At 38.3% G+C, this 18,658-nt stretch overlaps 1 protein-coding gene across 2 annotated transcripts; it reads left to right on the top strand.

The window, feature by feature from the left end:
- Nucleotides 1-11,615: 11,615 nt before the first annotated feature.
- spic (Spi-C transcription factor (Spi-1/PU.1 related)) lies at nucleotides 11,616-16,885 on the top strand. Of its 2 annotated transcripts, none has more exons than XM_061959565.1 (5): nucleotides 11,616-11,715; nucleotides 11,797-11,884; nucleotides 12,566-12,696; nucleotides 13,578-13,692; nucleotides 15,524-16,885. In XM_061959565.1, the coding sequence occupies exons 1-5, from the start codon at nucleotides 11,665-11,667 to the stop codon at nucleotides 15,952-15,954; spliced, it is 816 nt and encodes a 271-aa protein (XP_061815549.1). In that variant the 5' UTR covers nucleotides 11,616-11,664; the 3' UTR covers nucleotides 15,955-16,885. The 2 variants fall into 2 exon arrangements, with proteins under 2 accessions (XP_061815549.1, XP_061815548.1); XM_061959564.1 differs by having other exon boundaries at nucleotides 15,512-16,885.
- Nucleotides 16,886-18,658: the final 1,773 nt, after the last annotated feature.

The following is an 18,658-nucleotide window of genomic DNA, read 5'->3' as shown; positions in this document are numbered from 1 at the left end:
GAGTGCCAAGCAGGGATGTAATAGGTCCCATTTTTATAGTCTTTGGTATGACTCGGCCGGGGTTTGAACTCACGACATTCCAGTCTCAGGACGGACACTCTAAACACTTCTGTTACGCCGCACCCTACGAAAATGAAAACATTTCGTGCCCTACCATCCCCCTCACTATCCGCTGCGCTTGTTTTGTCTATACATTTGTTATAAGTCAGAGGTGTCCAGACTTTTGGCCGGGGGCCGAAAGCCAACTACATGTAAAGTTACAATATAAATAGCCATAAATATGTATGTGTGCATAATATATTAATATAATGGATATATAATCAATAATTATTATAATTGGATAGTAAGTGTGTGTGAAAGTTCGACTCTTACTTTATTTACTTCAGTGACAACCTCCTTAAAGTTTTGTAATCAATCAGAAAAAATGTGCCAAACATAGATAAGTGTGGAGAGTGTTTTTCATTTTTCCCATCATGCATTGTAATGGATTTAAATGGGTGTCATGTTGACATTTTTATGGTGCTTAGACGTTTTTTGAAATACCCACAAAGTTCAGTGAGCACGATGTGTTATGTGTGACCATGCGTGTTGACTTTTTATGTTGGTTGCATTTTTATTTTTTTTTTGTGCTATGAGTAGGGAAGGTTGTTTGGATTGGGTCATATAAGTAAATGCAGTGCTTTAACATTTTCACCGAATAATTCAAGGTCATCGACTTTGTAAACTCACACCGTCCATAAGATGGCGGTAAAATTGCAGCAAACAAGATGTCAGATATTTAAAATTACTTTAGATATATCCTGTTAGCTAACTTATTATTAAACCCATGATGTCTCACGGGTCTCGTTAAAAACGTCCGCAGGCTGCACTTGGCCCGCGGGTCATAGATTGGACACCACCACCTCTGCATAACACTGTATACTTAACAACATTAAACAAACCTTAAACAGAATAATAAATATAGATCAACTGACAATAAAAATATAACTTAATGAACTGTTTTTAGTATGTAACAGAAAATATTTAAAGTGCATCAATTTGCATTAAATAAAAAAATTCCTTAATTAAACTTTACTTTTTTTTGACCGACTTGAACCGTTTGATACTAAAAAATAAAATAAATGAAAAAAATCAATAAATAAAAATAAATTCTAATTGATCGGCAACAATATAACTTTAAATTACAAAACAAAAATGAATAAAACAATTTGTGCTGATTTTTTATTTTTTTTTGGCATAAAAATAAGGAAGTAAGGATTAGTGACGCAATGAGCAGGATACTGCGTGGTACTGGTCAGACTCGTCCCCCTGGTATTGCTCCGCCCCATTATTTACGAAGAACTTAAATAAGGGTTGATTTTTTTCCCCGGATTTTTTAAATCTGCACCATAATGACCAACATTTGGAAGGAAATTTCCCCAGAAAAATGGGGGGAAATAAAGTATTATCATTTTTATCACATATCACCGATAAATCAATTAAAAAAAAGTGGTATCCTTTTTCGATTAACAGTATTGCACTGTAAAACAATTGTCGATTTTGCGCAAAAAAAAGGCAGCTCACCAGAATTTTTATGTAAAAATAAAAATTATACAGGTTTTCTATTTACAGTAAAAACCGGCGTTAATACCACAAATATACCAATTAATGTATTATTATTTATACAAATAAAATTCATTATCATTAATAATTTTTTTTTACAGTGCATGTTCTAAGTTCCCCAACTCGCCCGAGAAACTCATCTTTCCTTACCTCCCGCAGCACTAGTGCCACTAAGTCCAAATCCCTCAACACTTGAACAACATGAGCTCTGGCACACAATAAATCACAATCATACAATAAAGACTGACAATGCAGCTTTTTCAGTGCCAGGCTGTGAGTCACACAGATTGATTTTAGCGGCGCGACACTTCTTGATTTTCACGGTGTGCCAGTAAAATAGAGAAGAACAAAGGGGACAGAAGAGGAAGGAAAGTTCTTCTTTGTTTGGACTATTAAAAAAAGAGATGGTATCACGTTCACCACAGTGGAAAAAACACACATCTTTCTCCCTCACTCACCAAATCTCCTGACAAAACAGAGACCTCATGTTAATAATGTCTGAATGAAAGAAAAACAAAATACAAAGTAAAACACACAATATGAATACTGACACTCTTTCAGTTTGTTTTTGAGAGATAAAGTGATAATAGAGTAGTTTGATGCCTCTTGTTATAGGACACAAGTCATTGGACGGGAACCACAACAACATCTTCACTCCCATTATGGAAAGTTCCGTTTGACTTTCATCCAAATTGACGAAACAGCGAACGTCTTGAAAGGATTTGGTGCATTAACGCAGTGTTTTTCAACCTTTTCTCAGCCAAGGCATATTTTTTTCATTGAACAAATCCTGAGGGACACCACCAGCAGAAATCATTAAAAAACGAAACTCAGGAGCCGATATTGACAATAAAAAGTAGTTCTCGCAATTGTTGGATATAAATTTAATTCATAACCAAGCATGCATCACTATAGCTCTTGTCTCAAAGTAGGTGTACTGTCACGACCTGTCACATCACACCGTGACTTATTTTGAGTTTTTTGGTGTTTTCCCGTGTGTAGTGTTTTAGTTCTTGTGTTGTGCTCCAATTTTGGTGTTTTTTTCCTGTTTTGTTGGTATTTTCCTGTTGCAGTTTCATGTCTTCCTTGAGCGCTATTCTCCACACCTGCTTTGTTTTCGCAATCCAGACTATTTAAGTTGTGCGGACGCTTTCCATCTTTGTGGGGACATTGTTGACTGTCATGTCATGTACGGATGTACTTAGTGGACGCCGTCTGTGCTCCACACACTAAGTCTTTGCTGTCGTCCAGCATTTTATGTTTTGTTTACTTTGCAGCCAGTTCAGTTTTAGTTTAGTTTTGGATAGCCATGCCTAAGCTTCAATGCCTTTGTCTTAGCGGTACTCGCCTTTTGTTTATTTTTGGTTTAAGCATAAGATACCTTAGTACCTGCACGTTGCTTCCCGCTGTCGTCTGCATATTGTGATCACGACACGACGTGTTTCCAACATCTACAGGCTGTGGTGCTGGCTGTCCAGAGTCGGGACCCGGGGTGGACCGCTCGCCTGTGCATCGGCTGAGAACATCTCTGCGCTGCTGACCCGTCTCCGCTCGGGATGGTGTCCTGCTGGCCCCACTATGGACTGGACTCTTACTATTATGTTGGATCCACTATGGACTGGACTCTCACAATATTATGTCAGACCCACTCGACATCCATTGCTTTCGGTCTCCCCTAGAGGGGGGGGGTTACCCACATATGCGGTCCTCTCTAAGGTTTCTCATAGTCATTCACATCGACGTCCCACTGGGGTGAGTTTTTCCTTGCCCTTATGTGGGCTTTGTACCGAGGATGTCGTTGTGGCTTGTGCAGCCCTTTGAGACACTTGTGATTTAGGGCTATATAAATAAAGATTGATTGATTGATTGATTGATACAAAGCAATTAGCGACCTGCTGCCACCTACTGATATGGAAGAGTATAACATGGTTACTCTGCCGAGCTCTAGACAGTACAGACACTCAACAACGGCACATTATTTACGGATTATAATTACTTGTGTGCAAAAAATATTTTTAACCCAATTAGGTGAAATTACATAATCTCCCACGGCACACCAGATTGTATTTCACAACTAGTGTGCCGCGGCACAGTGGTTGAAAAACACTGGGTTAATGTACCTTGAAGCGGCCAAAGCCTATTTTAAGTTGATGCTATCCAAATTTGGGTTATATTTTGCTGGCTTGTCTCCTCGTCATCTTCATTGGAGAGTTTCTTTCAGAAGCTCTCAAGCGTATTAACGGAGTTTGTCTCTTCATGCACGCACCTACTGGACTAAAGTACCGTATTTTCCGGACCATAGGGCGCACCGGATTATAAGGCGCACTGCCGATGAGTGGTCAATTTTCCATCTTTTTTCCTATATAAGGTGCACCGGATCATAGGGCGCATTAGGGGCGGTATAGCTCGGTTGGTAGAGTGGCAGTGCCAGCAACTTGAGGGTTCCAGGTTCGGTCCCCACTTCCGCCATCCTAGTCACTGCCGTTGTGTCCTTGGGCAAGACACTTTAACCTGCTTCCAGTGCCACCCACACTGGTTTAAATGTAACTTAGATATTGGGTTTCACTATGTAAAAAGCGCTTTTGAGTCACTAGAGAAAAGCGCTATATAAATACAATTCACTCACATTAAAGGAGTCATATATATATATAAATATATATATATATTTTTTAATTGAAAACACTTCCTGGTGGTCTACATAACCTACCGTAGTCAAAATGTTGCATAAATTAGGTTTTACAGATCATCTTTGTTGTAGCGGTGTAGCGCGCAAGGACGAGAGTGGAAGAAGTGTCAAAAATATGGAGTTAACTGTTTTAATGATAATTATAAATGATAAATGGGTTATACTTGTATAGCACTTTTCTACCTTCAAGGTGCTCAAAGCACTTTGACACTATTTCCACATTCACCCATTCATTCACACACTGATGGCGGGAGCTGCCATGCAAGGCGCTAACCAGCAGCCATCAGGAGCAAGGGGTGAAGTGTCTTGCCCAAGGACACAACGGATGTGACTAGGATGGTAGAAGGTGGGGATTGAACCCCAGTAACCAGCAACCCTCTGATTGCTGGCACGGCCACTCTACCAACTTCGCCAATGACATTCAGACTTTATTTAAATCAATAACGGAGCAGCATCTCCTCATCCGCCGGAAATGTGTTTTGAAAAACCGTCCGACCGGAACTCTCTAATAACTAAAGTTCCTTGGGTGAATAATGTAAACTCACTACACCGGTATGTTTTCGTGCTTTCATGGCAGATATAAGCAGGCCCGGCCCTAACCAATCTGGCGCCCTAGGCAAGATTTTAGGTGGCGCCCCCCCACATCGGCAGTGAAGTGTATATACTCACAAGAAACCGAATAGCTTTGTCTTTGACCTTTTTTTTTACTTAAAGAAAGCAAATTAACAATCAGAATAGTTAACAAGATAAAAAAAATATGAATAAATAAATGAATGCAAAAAATTAAAAATGAATATATGAAATACAATATTTTTTACATACATATTGCTTAATTAACATTAATGATGTGCACTTTAACAACTAGGCTTACAACTATACCTAATATATAAAGGGGTGGAAAAGTGACTATTACCTGCAGGGCAAACATTAGCTAACCAGAAGGCAATAACACCTGCTTAAAAGATCTAATACAAATGTCCCTGAGGAATGTAAGGTGGGAGTACTGTAATTAGCTAACGTTACATTATTATTTTCCATAACAATTTAGCCCCCTCCACAATATTAACCCGACGTTAAAACAGAACTAGCTACTTATTGATTAGCAATTGCCGAATCATGTAACATTAGCTTAATGCTAAAAAGCCAACCTACCTGCTACCTCTGTCTTTTCTCGTTTCTCCTCCTCTTCTTTTCTCTTTTTTCTTCCCTGGGCACCTGACAGTTTTGGCCGTTTTGACATCTTGTGTTGATTTTTTGATGTGGTGACGTCCAAAAAGAGTCATGATACGGGGGGGGGGGGGGGGGCGTAATATTGTAACAAATAATATTTCTATTATATAGGCTTTACTTTGCATTTTAATTAACGTGGGATTATTTTTTGTATTTAGAAATAATAGTACCAACTTTTTTTTTTTTTCTCCAACATTTGTGGCATTGGCGTGGCGCCCCCTGATGGACAGCGCCCTTAGCATTTGCCTATACGGCCTATGCCACGGGCCGGCCCTGGATATAAGTAAGAACTTTACACTACTTTATATTAGTAATGGCAACAGCGGAGGATGAATGTCCCATAACAAGAAGATACAGAAAGGGAAGAAGCGTATCGACTACGGCACGGACAACAAAGGCGTGCAATTTTTCAGGATTTATGCAGATCCCAAATACAGATAAGCAGGAACCAGAAGGTAAGAAAAGTTTCTTTTGTATAATATTGCGAAACAAAACACCAGATAGTATGTCTTACCTTATACACACACCATAATAATACTCTTATGTTGAAGCACAGTACAATCCATCAAGCGGGGCGGCTTCATAGCTTGCCAAAGTCGTACTAAAACATTTTGATAGATTTTTGAGTGCCATGTGTAATGTTCTATATTTTCAATGGAACATATAAAATGTTGGTGTTGTTTACTTGAGTCATATTGCAGTCTACACGTATCTATTGTGTGTGACTGCCATTATATTGCAGTTTACATGTATCTCTTATGTTTGACTGCCATCTACTGGTCACACTTATCATTACACCATGTACCAAATAAAATAGCTTCAAGGTCGGCAGGCAAAACCAGAATTATTCTGTACATTAGGCAACATAGCAACTTATAAAAGGTAAAGTGTGGCCTGGGGGCCATTTGCTGAACACACTTTTTTTATGGCACGTTGTAGAAATAAAATGTATAATATCAATGTTAATGTGAAGTGAATTAAATTTATATAGCGCTTTTCTCTAATGACTCAAAGCGCTTTACATAGTGACACCCAATATCTAAGTTACTAATAAAACAGTGTGGGTGGCACTGGGAGCAGGTGGGTAAAGTGTCTTGCCCAAGGACACAACAGCAGGGACTAGGATGGCGGAAGCGGGGATTGAACCTGCAACCCTCAAGTTGCTGGCACGGCCGCTCTACCAACCGAGCTATACTGTCCCAGAGAGTGTACAAATGACCAATAAGGGTCCATTACTATTGACTGTCATTTAGCTGGGGAACTCATGGGCAGCACGGTGGCACAGGGGTTGGTGCATGTGCCTCATAATTACAAAGGTCCTGAGTTCAATCCCGGGTTCGGGATCTTTCTGTGTGGAGTTTGCATGTTCTCCCTGTGACTGCGTAGGTTCCCCTCAGGTACTCCGGCTTCCTCCCACCTCCAAAGACATGCACCTGGGGATAGGTTGATTGGCAACACTAAATGGTCCCTAGTGTGTGAATGTGAGAGTGAATGTTGTCTGTCTATCTGTGTTGGCCCTGCGATGAGGTGGCGACTTGTCCAGGGTGTACCCCGCCTACCGCCCGAATGCACCTGAGATAGGCTCCAGCCTTGTGTGTTGTGTGTTGTTTGGGAACTGTTGGTAATGTTATGTGCAGTAAAACTTTTCATGAACTCATCTCACCTTAATGTGTGTTCCTAAATTTGATTAGATGAAGGGGAGCAGTTATGATTTTGGTTATAGAGTAAAACTAAAAACTAAGGTTTTGGGCATTGTTTTCTCTTAATGCAAACATTTGTCTAAATATGTCCAAGGACACGCATTGTTGTGGGTTTCCTGCATGTCATCTTCATCACTAAAGGAAAAATCTAATCTGCGGTAGAGAATCCTTCTGCCACTTTAAAGTATGTTCTTTTTTTGAATCGTCAGCTTGAATCGTCCCTCTGTCGCCGACTCCCTCGTTGTCATGTGACTTCATACGAACACCAACCAATCATCATGAATTCTTTTCCGTATGTATTTATCCAGGTCATTGTATTTTCTCCATTTTCTTTTTTTGCTGGGATTCACAGTCCATTTCCTTTTTTTGTAGCTTGTAGCATTGATGTAAGCTACCTAGCTACATGGGTTTAAAAGTAACTAAGCTACAGGAAAAGCTACTAGTTAAAAAATTAGCTAGGCTATCGCCAGGCTACTGGAAAAAGTAGTTAAGCTACGTAGCTTAGCTACATGTAGCTTGCTACTGCCCATCACTGTTTATCTTTACATTAATTTTTTACTTATTTGCATCCAACATGCGCTACATCGCGCTTCAAACATTGCATCTTCACCACATTGCAGATTTGTCATTATTTTTAAAAATCATCTTCTATAAAAATGTTTCCCTAAATTAAGCATTGTCAAGCATAAAATGGCTAAATAAATTTAAAATATCAAATACTACATGAGTCTTGGGCACTAGAGAACACTAAACCAATCAATCCCAAGTCGAGACCCGGGGTGGACCGCTCGCCTGTGCATAAGGTTGGGGACATCTCTGCGCTGCTGACCCGTCTCCGCTCGGGATGGTCTCCTGCTGGCCCCACTATGGACTGGACTCTCACTATTATGTTAGATCCACTATGCACTGGACTTTCACAATATTATGCTAGACCCACTCGCCGTCCATTGCATCCAGTCTCCCTTAGAGGAAGGGGGCAGTCCTCTCCAAGGTTTCTCATAGTCATTCACATTGACATCCCACTGGGTTGTGAGTTGTTCCTTGCCCTTATGTGGGCTCTGAACCGAGGATGTTGGGGTGGCTTGTGCAGCCCTTTGAGACACTTGTGATTTAGGGCTGTATAAATAAACATTGGTTGATTGATTGATTGAATCAGAGTGCACTTTTCAGTATCGTGGCCACTGATTGGCTAAGACTCAGGAAGCATTAGTATATTGGATTAAAAGAGTGTTAAAGGGCTCTCATGATGTTGAACATTTTATTTAGAAGGTAGTAAACATGTTTTCTCATGCTCTAGTTATGAAATTTGTGGATTTATAATGAATAATTCCCACTTTGCGGGAATTCATCTATCGCAGTCATGGCTAGAAACAATTAACAGCGATAAACGTGGGATTACTATATACACAAAACCATCCATCCATCCATTTTCTACCGCTTGTCCCTTTTGGGCTCGCGGGGGGTGCTGGAGCCTATCTCAGCTGCATTCGGGCGGAAGGCGGCGTACACCTGGACAAGTCGCCACCTCATCGCAGGGCCAACACAGATAGACAGACAGCATTCACACTCACATTCACACACTAGGGACCATTTAGTGTTGCCAATCAACCTATCCCCAGGTGCATGTCTTTGGAGGTGGGAAGAAGCCGAAGTACACGGTGGGAACCCACGCAGTCACGGGGAGAACATGCAAATTCCACACAGAAAAATCCCGAGTCCGGAATTGAACTCAGGACCTTCGTATTGTGAGGCACATGCACTAACCCCTGTGTCACCGTGCTGTCTTGTATACACAAAACAGTGTATTTGTTTTTCTATGAAGTTTGAAAGTTTTTCGAGGCCTCCGGTGGTTGGTGACCGACCCCTGGGCTTTAACAGAAAAGATAACAACGGCAGCACCTGCACAAAACTGTCACGCTTCACTGGCGGCCTGACACCCTGCGGTTTTTTATTTATGGAGTGGCAAACACCTCATGGAAAGCAGGACAGACCAAGTGGGAGAGAAAGGTTTTGTGGCTCAGCGTGTTATCAGAGTGCGCAGCAGCAGCAGGAAACACACACGCAACAACACACACTGGCCTGCAAACACAACCACAGTTCCACAAAACAAAAGCTGGTAATTTAGTGTGACAAGGTGTTTTTCTTAACGGAGCAAGGAAATCGAAAAAACATCATATCAGATGTCACCCTATGGATCTCTACTTGTCTTCCCTCCTTCCATCAATGCCACACTTTTTTTTTTGTTTTTTTTTTGTGGACAGGCTTGGCCGCCAGCACGCTTAACACGGCTGAAAGGGGAACTTCAGCACCAAGTCGGTTGATATTTAAAACGACGGGCCTGAGATGAATGAACTTCTCGTAAAAGGACCAAAAAAAAAAGTGTGTTTATTTTTGCGGGGTGTTTACTCGCTGTGCTTGACACGGATTATTAACCATTAACCTTTTATAAGCACGCTTTATCTTGCCTGTCGCTCAATTGGACATTAAGTAGTTGACATAATACATCAAAATACAACATAGGTCATTTTCAACATGGTAGATGTTGAATGTTTTTTCATTTTTGTGGTATTTGTAGATCATATATATTTATTTTATGTAGTTTAAGTAATTTTCTTTCTTGCTTATATTGTATTTCTGTGCTAGTTTTAAATTAGATATTTTTATTTGAGATATGTCTGTAGTTTTCTTTTTTAACCCAGTTTAATAATAATAATTATTCTTGCTTATATTGTATTTTTTTCAGATTTTAGAATATTATATTAATTTTAGATATGGCTGTCTTTTTTTCCTATGTAAATATTTAATTGATAATCCTTCTTGCTTTTACTATATTGTTGTGCTATTTTTAAATAACATATATTTAATCTAGATATGTATTTTCTCCTTTTAAAATGTAGTTGAATTATTTATCATTCTTGTGTGTACTGGATTGTTGGGCTATTTGTAAATAATATATTTTTATTTTAGATCTAAAAAATATATTATATTATATTATAGCCTTTTTAAATGTTTTATTGATAATGATTCTTGCTTTCACTGCATTGTTGTGCTATTTTTAAATAGTATATATGTATTTTATATATGTATGTATTTTTTAAAATGCATTAATCATCAGTTTGCTTATACTGTATTGTTTGGCTATTTTTAAATAATATATATTTATTTTGAATCTATCTGCATTTAAAAAAATATTGTACATAGTTTAATAATCATCATTTGTTGCTTACAATATTTGTTGTGCTATTTTTAAACAATATATATTCATTCTAAAAATTTACATATTTTTTCTTTTTAAATGTCATTTCATTCATAAATCATTATTGCTTATACAGATTTAATGCTATTTTTAAATAATATATCTTTCATTTAAATCTATTTGTATTTTTTCCTTTTTGAATGTAGTTTATTAATAACCATTCTTGCTTAAGCTGTATCTTTGTGCTATTTTAAAATAGCATATATTTATTTTAGATGTGTCTGTATTTCTTATTCTCTATTGTAATTTGCATATAATCGTACTTGCTTATGCTAATTTTGAAGTAGTTTAAAATAATATGTATTTATTTTAGATTTTTAAATTTTTAAATATAGTATTATACTAATAATAGTTATTGCTTGTACTGTATTGTTGTGCTATTTTAAATGTATATATTTTTTTATCTATGTCTGTATTTTTTCCTTTTTATATATAGTAAATAATAATTCTTGCTTGAATTGTATTGTGCTTTTTTAAATTCATATATACGTATTAAAAATATGTAGATGTATTTTCCTTCCTAAATGCAGTTTATTGAACAATCATTCTTGCTTATACCATTTTTTTGGTTTATTTTTAATAGTATATATTCATTTTGGATACGGTATGTTAGTATTTTTCCTTTTTAAATGTAGTTTTAATTTATGAATAATTATTGTTCATGCAGTTTGTTGTGCTATTTTTTAAATAATACGTATTTATTTTAGTTACAGTATGTCTGTATTTTTTCCTTTTGAAATGTATTTGAATGAATAATACCATTGTTCTCCACCTGTTCTGTTGTGGTTTTTATCATGCAAATTTCCACCAGTTTACTTTGCCACCAGAAAACTGCAGCCAAAGACTTCCAATAAATCTGCAGGCTCAAATTCAACATACAGTACAGCTTTTCCATGTGTGTGTGTGTGTGTGTGTGTGTGTGTGTGTGTGTGTGTGTGTGTGTGTGTGTGTGTGTGTGTGTGTGTGTGCGCGTGTTGTTCTATTCTAGTTGGTAGATCTACACCATGCAAGCAATGATTTACCATAAAAAAAGAGAAGTGTACGGCCGAATTACATTATGACGTTAACACATTTAAATTGACCGGCCTCTGCCTATTTATTTGCGGAAGAGTGGACAGGTAGTGGAATATTTTGTGCGGTACATACCTGTAGAAAGATCGATCGCACACGAGCTGCGGTAACGTCCACCGATGAGGGCAGAAACATCCTCACTTGAGGGCCACGCTCTGTCCTACAAGATGGTGAGTTGTTGCCATTAGTAACTTCATGAGAGATGAAATTATCCAGTTTATGAATCAGGACACCGATTGTTTCAATTGCAGAACTGCTTGGAAAACGACATCAATCAACACTTCCAGGACGCCATCGACGTCCTTCAGCAGCATTCCAATATGTCCTACTATGACTCAGGTACACTGTAAAAAAAAGATCTAGTTTTACAGTAAAATACAGGCACAGGCCTTGAATTTTAACTTTTTAAGGTCAAGGCAAGTGTTGCTTTAAAGGAGGGCTCATATTTTAGGACACCAAGGCAAGTTAGAAGGGCACCAAGGCAAACATTATTTTCTTTCGAGGCAGGGGCTCCAAAGCATGCATGTATACATGATGTATGTATATATATATATATATATATATATATATATATATATATATATATATATATATATATATATATATATATATATATATATATATATATATATATATATATATATATATATATATATCTCCTGATGATTGAGGGTACCCCCCCTCATGAAACAGGCCTGTAGAGATGAAATAGTCTTGTGATTTTTTTCCCACACATACATATATATATATATATATATATATATATATATATATGGAGCTAATTTGCCAGATATTTACCATAAAAGTACCAAACACAATAAATCTTACGGGAGTATGTTGGTGACAGGGATGCCGCTTTTTATTTTTAATGTAAAATCTACGATCGTTGATTTTACAGAGCGTTACTGTAAATGGAAAAAAAAGTACCACTGTTATTTTCATGTTAAAATTCTGGCGACTGGGGAAACATTTAAGTGAAACACTTGTGTGAATGAGTACGTGAGTATGGTGTCTTCTCAGAGTACGCATACTACGAGACTGTGGTTCCCCAGCAGCCGTCTCTGCAGTGCCAGATCTCCTACTGCCTGGTCACCCCCCACTCTGACGTCCCAGCACCCATGTATGACTGGAGTGACACCAGCCTACAAGGGGTGAGTCGGACCGGCCAATGAAAATAAATATATACAGTCGTGGTCAAAAGTTTACATACATTTGTAAAGAACATAATGTCATGGCTGTCTTGAGTTTCCAATTATTTCTACAACTCTTATTTTTTTGTGATAGAGTGATTGGAGCACATACTTGTTGGTCACAAAAAACATTCATGAAGTTTGGTTCTTTTATGAATTTATTATGGGTCTACTGAAAATGTGACCAAATCTGCTGGGTCAAAAGTATCCATACAGCAATGTTTATATTTGGTTACATGTCCCTTGGTAAGTTTCACTGCAATAAGGCGCTTTTGGTAGTCATCCACAAGCTTCTGGCAAGCTTCTGGTTGAATTTTTGACCACTCCTCTTGACAAAATTGGTGCAGTTAAGCTCAATTTGTTGGTTTTCTGACATGGACTTGTTTCTTCAGTATTGTCTACATGTTTAAGTCAGGACTTTGGGAAGGCCATTCTAAAATTTTAATTCTAGCCTGATTTAGCCATTCCTTTACCACTTTTGACGTGTGTTTGGGGTCATTGTCCAGTTGGAACACCCAACTGCGCCCAAGACCAAACCTCCGGACTGATGAGTTTGGAGGTAAACCTACTTTTTCATTGTCCCATTTAATGCACCAGTTCCATTGGCAGCAAAACAGGCCCAAAGCATATTACTACCACCACCATGCTTGACGGTAGGAATAGTGTTCCTGGGATTGAAGGCCTCACCTTTTCTCCTACAAACATATTGCTCGGTATTGTGGCCAAGCAGCTCAATTTTTGTTTTATCTGACCACAGAACTTTCCTCCAGTAGGTCTTATCTTTGTCCATGTGATGTCAATATGATGAATTATGGTGCTGACTAGAATTATTTCTTTTGCAGCAGCAGCAGCAGCAGACGTGGTCTCAGATGATCCCTGAAGCCTCCTTAGGGGACTCGGTGGAAACTGAACCTGCTCACGTCTACTCCCAACTTCCGTCGCAAAGGAATAACAAAGGTACTGGAAGCTTCTAGGAAACCTACTCTAGCTAAGCTGTAGTTATTTTGGGGGCTATGCTTCTGAATCAAGATCGGGGGTATTCCAGAAACAAGTTAGGGGAAAAGTCTGAGTATGTAAACTCTGAGATGGGAGTAATTCAGGGTTTCCGTTCCACAAAAGACAGTTACAGTACGCTGGAAAGTATTCACAGCGTTGCGCTTTTTATACATTTTGTTATGTTCCTCAAAATTTCACACATAATACCCCATAATTACAATGTGAAAATATATTTTGGGAGCTTTTTGCACATTTAGAGATTGTAAAATGTGTAGAATTTTGAGGACAAAAATAAATGTATTCCATTTTAGAATAAGGCTGTAACATAACAAAATGTGGAAAAAGTGAAGCACTGTGAATACTTTCCGGATACATTGTAAGTCAAATTCAGAGTCAGTTACCATGGTAACTTAATCTGTGAATCTAACCTGCTTGCTGGCACGTTTTCTTGAACAAAATGTTTTTTTTCCATGACATGTGTGCTCATTTGCAGACCCGGCTGCAGAAAAACATAAAAAATGTTCAGGGGGGCACCTGCCAATAATTGATTACCGCCTCGTATTGAAGCTGCCCTGTTGATACTATTGGTTGCCAAAAAGGGATTCCAAGTAATATTTTGATATTGACACATCTTATCTGTAAATAAATTACTAGAATAACCTTAGGAGATGTACAGATGAGATGTGTCAATGTCAAAAAAATATTTTGAATCACTAAGATGTCGTTTGGGGTCGATTTCAGCTTAATAAAGGGTACTTTAACATGTAAACAGTACAGCATGTACTTTATTATCATATGTGTAACTCCATCCATCCATCCATTTTATACCGCTTGTTCCTTTCGGGGTCGCGGGGGGTGCTGGAGTCTATCTCAGCTGCATTCGGGCGGAAGGTGGTGTACACCCTGGACAAGTCGCTACCTCATCACAGAGCCAACACATAGACAAGACAACATTCACAAACTAGGGCCAATTTAGTGTTGCCAATCAACCTATCCCCAGGTGAATGTCTTTGTAGGTGGGAGGAAGCCGGAGAACCCGGAGGGAACCCACGCAGTTACGGGGAGAACATGCAAACTCCACACAGAAAGATCCCGAGCCCGGGATTGAACTCAGGACCTTCATATTGTGAGGCACATGTACTAACCCCTCGTTCACCGTGCTGTAACTATCTTGGGGTAATCTTGGCGGTATAGCTTGGTTGGTAGAGTGGCCGTGCCAGCAACTTGAGGGTTCCAGGTTCGATCCCCGCTTCCGCCATCCTAGTCACTGCCGTCGTGACCTTGGGCAAGACACTTTACCTACCTGCTCCCAGTGCCACCCACACTGGTTTAAATGTAACTTAGATATTGGGTTTCACTATGTAGAGCGCTTTGAGTCACTAGAGAAAAAGCGCTATATAAATATAATGCACGGATGTCAATATCAAAGTATTACATTGAATCACTTTGACACGAAACGTAACCAATAATTTTCTGTCACTTCAGTCCAATATTAGTTGATTTTATTGCTTTCTAAAAAAGTTTTCATACTTCATAAAGACGTGTTCATAAACACGCAGCAAGACCTTTAGTTCCAACTGCCCCCAGTTAACTCAGAGTCGACATACTCGGGATTGATTGAACTAAGTCAGATTAGCTGTTCTGCAACCCAACATTCAAAGTTTCCCATCTTCGAGTAAAGCAGCCCAAACTTCAGGTTTAGACTCAGAGTTTGTGGAAGCTCCTACCTGGAATACCCCCCATGTCTTTAGTCTATGTGACTGTTCCGCCTCTAACGCAGGATTATGCTCAGGTCGCAAGAAGCTCCGACTTTACGAGTACCTCCACGAGGCCCTCAACGATCCCGACATGGGCGACTCCATCCAGTGGAGCGACAGCGCCAGCGGAATCTTCCACTTCATCTCCAAGAACAAAGAAAGGCTGGCCGAGTCCTGGGGCCAACGTAAGGGCAACCGCAAGGCCATGACCTATCAGAAGATGGCGCGGGCCCTGCGCAATTACAGGCACACGGGCGAGATCATCAAGGTCCGCCGCAAGCTCACCTACCAGTTCAACCCGGACATCCTGCACCGGCTGGGCTCGGGACAGGCGCACAGGAACCGGCAGCCGAGCCCGGCCAGACGAAGCTACTGCGGCTCTGCGGCGCCGGACTGGCAGAACTGGTATGCGCCATACCAGGTGCAGGACTACGAGCAGGCCGCAAGCTTCAACTCGCATTGCTGAAAGACTTTTCAGTCGATACATTTCACCAAAAAGATTAGTGAAAAATAAATGTAAAATATTTTTTTTATTGAAGCAAAGTGTCATGCAAATGGATCAGACTGCATTTTTAGTAGAAATAACTGCAAATAACAACCAAAGTGACATTAAACACCTCAAATTGGATTTGACCTTGAAATCATTTAAATCCTTCAAAAACTGTAAAATTTTGTGGACGTATTAATCCAACTTTTGCACTCCTAATATGGCAATGATATTGGAGCCTTGAGAATTGGCAGATTCCAATATTGAACCAAACAAAATACCCTGTTATTTTGCAGTGTTAAATGTTACAAAAGGTTTGATCAAGTGAAATTAGTAATTTAGAGAACAACAGTAGGTAGGAAAAACGCTAATCTACCGTATTTTCCGGACCATAGGGCGCACTGCCGATGAATGGTCTATTTTCGTTCTTTTTTCAAATATAAGGCGCACCGGATTATAGGCCTTTGTAGTTCGTGTGTCGGCACAGGGACGACAAAGGCGGACGCGCGCAATTTTTCAGGATTTATGCAGATCCCAAATGCAGATCAGCATTTACCAGAAGGCAAGAAAAGTTTCTTTTGCATAATATTGCGAAACAAAACACCAGATAGTATGTCTTACGTTATACACACCATAATAATACTCGTATGTTTAATCCATCAAGCGGTGCGGCTTCATAGCTTACCGAAGTCGTACTAAAATATTTTGATAGATTTTTGAGCCCCGTTTGTAATGTTCTGTATTTTCAATGGAACATATAAAATGTTGGTGTTGTTTACGTGAGTCGTACTGCCATCATAGTGTAGTCTACATGTATCTCTTATGTTTGACTGGTCATACTTATTATTACACTATGTACCACATAAAATTGCTTCAAGGTCGGTAAGCAAAACCAGAATTATTCCATACATTAGGTATTAGGATTTTAAGTGCGCCCTATAGTCCGGAAAATACAGTATTTATCATTAACCGTCTGAAATTGACGTATGTTGTCTTTAAGTTAAAGTGGAGTCGTAATTTGTTTTGGCAACACCTAGTGGCCACAATAATTCATGATGACTCACTAAATTGAATGATGCAAACACAATTGTTACTGAATACTTCCTAATGTCTATTAAGAATGAGTATCTTACACATGACTTGAGTCAGAATCTATTTTCTCAATATGTTATTTAGTATGTCAATAATTAGGGGAGTCCTGATACAACATTTTCACTTCCGATACAATACCGATATTAACTTGAGTATTGTATATTAATCCAATATGATATCAACACAAATAATTGAACGGAACATGCAAAACAATTGTAGTTATGAAAAACACTAACCTTATGACAGATTTATGCTTTGGAAATGGAGCGTTTTTCTGTTTTTTGGCGACATCTAGTAAAGTTCGTTAAGTTAAGCTCATGACGCAGTAAGTTGAATGATGCAGACACGTTTGTTACTGAATACTTTCTGATATACAGCCTTGGAGACTTTGTATGTGTAAGTAATTTGCAACTATAATAATTTGATACTTGTTTATATTGACAAATGTGCTGTTTTAGACCGCAATATTGATCAATGAAGGACACTTATTACATATGTCTAGCTTGTGTGCTATTATGTGCTCAGCTCTTGTGTAGCTGCTGGCTTCTAGTAAATTATAGCCTACCATATTTACCTTTTGTAAATGACTTGACTAAAATAGAAGAAAAAAACAACAACCTTGTGTGCTTATTGGAAGATATTTAGATGTTAACTGGCTGTCCAGCTTTACACAAGTAAACATTCTGCAGGACTGCTTGTATCAGAACTGATATTAGTCATCTTACATAAAAGCTGATATCACCCGATAATTTATTTCTATTTTTTATGAACAATATCAATATCGGATCTGAACACCCCTACAAATTTATGTTACTTTTTTCACAACTGTACTTGAAGTTTATTTTCTAAAAAAAAAGAAAAAAAGAAGCAGCTAAAATTCACACTTTAGTCATGTCCCTGGGTTTTAACTCAGCCCTGTTACCATAACACATTTAATCAGCACGTCACATGGTCCACAGGAAGTTGCATCATTCACATCCTGTGCAGACCGAAAGTAAGTTTACTTCTTTATTTTTTGTATATTTCAATGACTGTGGGTTAACATCTCAACACAGTGTTGTTACCTGTATATATGTTTTTCTCATGTTATCTGTGTATGTATAGTGACAACATGCTTTTAGCATAATGAGTATATTTCATGGATCGTCTAATAACTCATTCCTGTCACTTTCAGATCTGTTACTCAAACGAATCATTTTCGTCATAAGGATCTTGTACAAAAATGAAATAAAAATGCCTGAGATGGGCTAATACGCATTTTGAGTAGTTCAATATGTGTTTTATCAGATTTTAGAGTTGAGAAAAGACAGAAATACAAGTTTATTTTGAGAGATTGATGACAAGAAAATGTATGGAGGGTTGAATAAGACTAAATAAATATATTTTTAACTAATTATTTAAATGTCTCATTAATGAATTATATAGGACAACATTAAATAAATAGATATATCTTGAAATAATTTCTTAAATGTGTTGTTAACTAATCATATTGAGAGTCAAATGGAACCAAGTAATTAAATAAATAAATCGTTAAATAATTACTTAATTGTTTCATCAATTATTTATATTGAGGGTCATGTAACACTTTTTT

Source organism: Nerophis lumbriciformis, linkage group LG05 (genome assembly GCF_033978685.3).
Source record: "Nerophis lumbriciformis linkage group LG05, RoL_Nlum_v2.1, whole genome shotgun sequence".
In the NCBI taxonomy this organism is placed as follows: domain Eukaryota; kingdom Metazoa; phylum Chordata; class Actinopteri; order Syngnathiformes; family Syngnathidae; genus Nerophis; species Nerophis lumbriciformis.
The sequence above is the reverse complement of the archived record's forward strand: the minus strand, read 5'-3'. Positions and strand labels throughout refer to the sequence as shown.

Coding starts and splice junctions, on each gene's coding strand:
- spic (XM_061959564.1), top strand. CDS start 11,665: ATGAGGGCAGAAACATCCTCACTTGAGGGCCACGCTCTGTCCTACAAG. Junction 12,697..13,577: donor GTGACACCAGCCTACAAGGG/GTGAGTCGGACC, acceptor TTTCTTTTGCAG/CAGCAGCAGCAGCAGACGTG. Junction 13,693..15,511: donor GTCGCAAAGGAATAACAAAG/GTACTGGAAGCT, acceptor CCTCTAACGCAG/GATTATGCTCAGGTCGCAAG.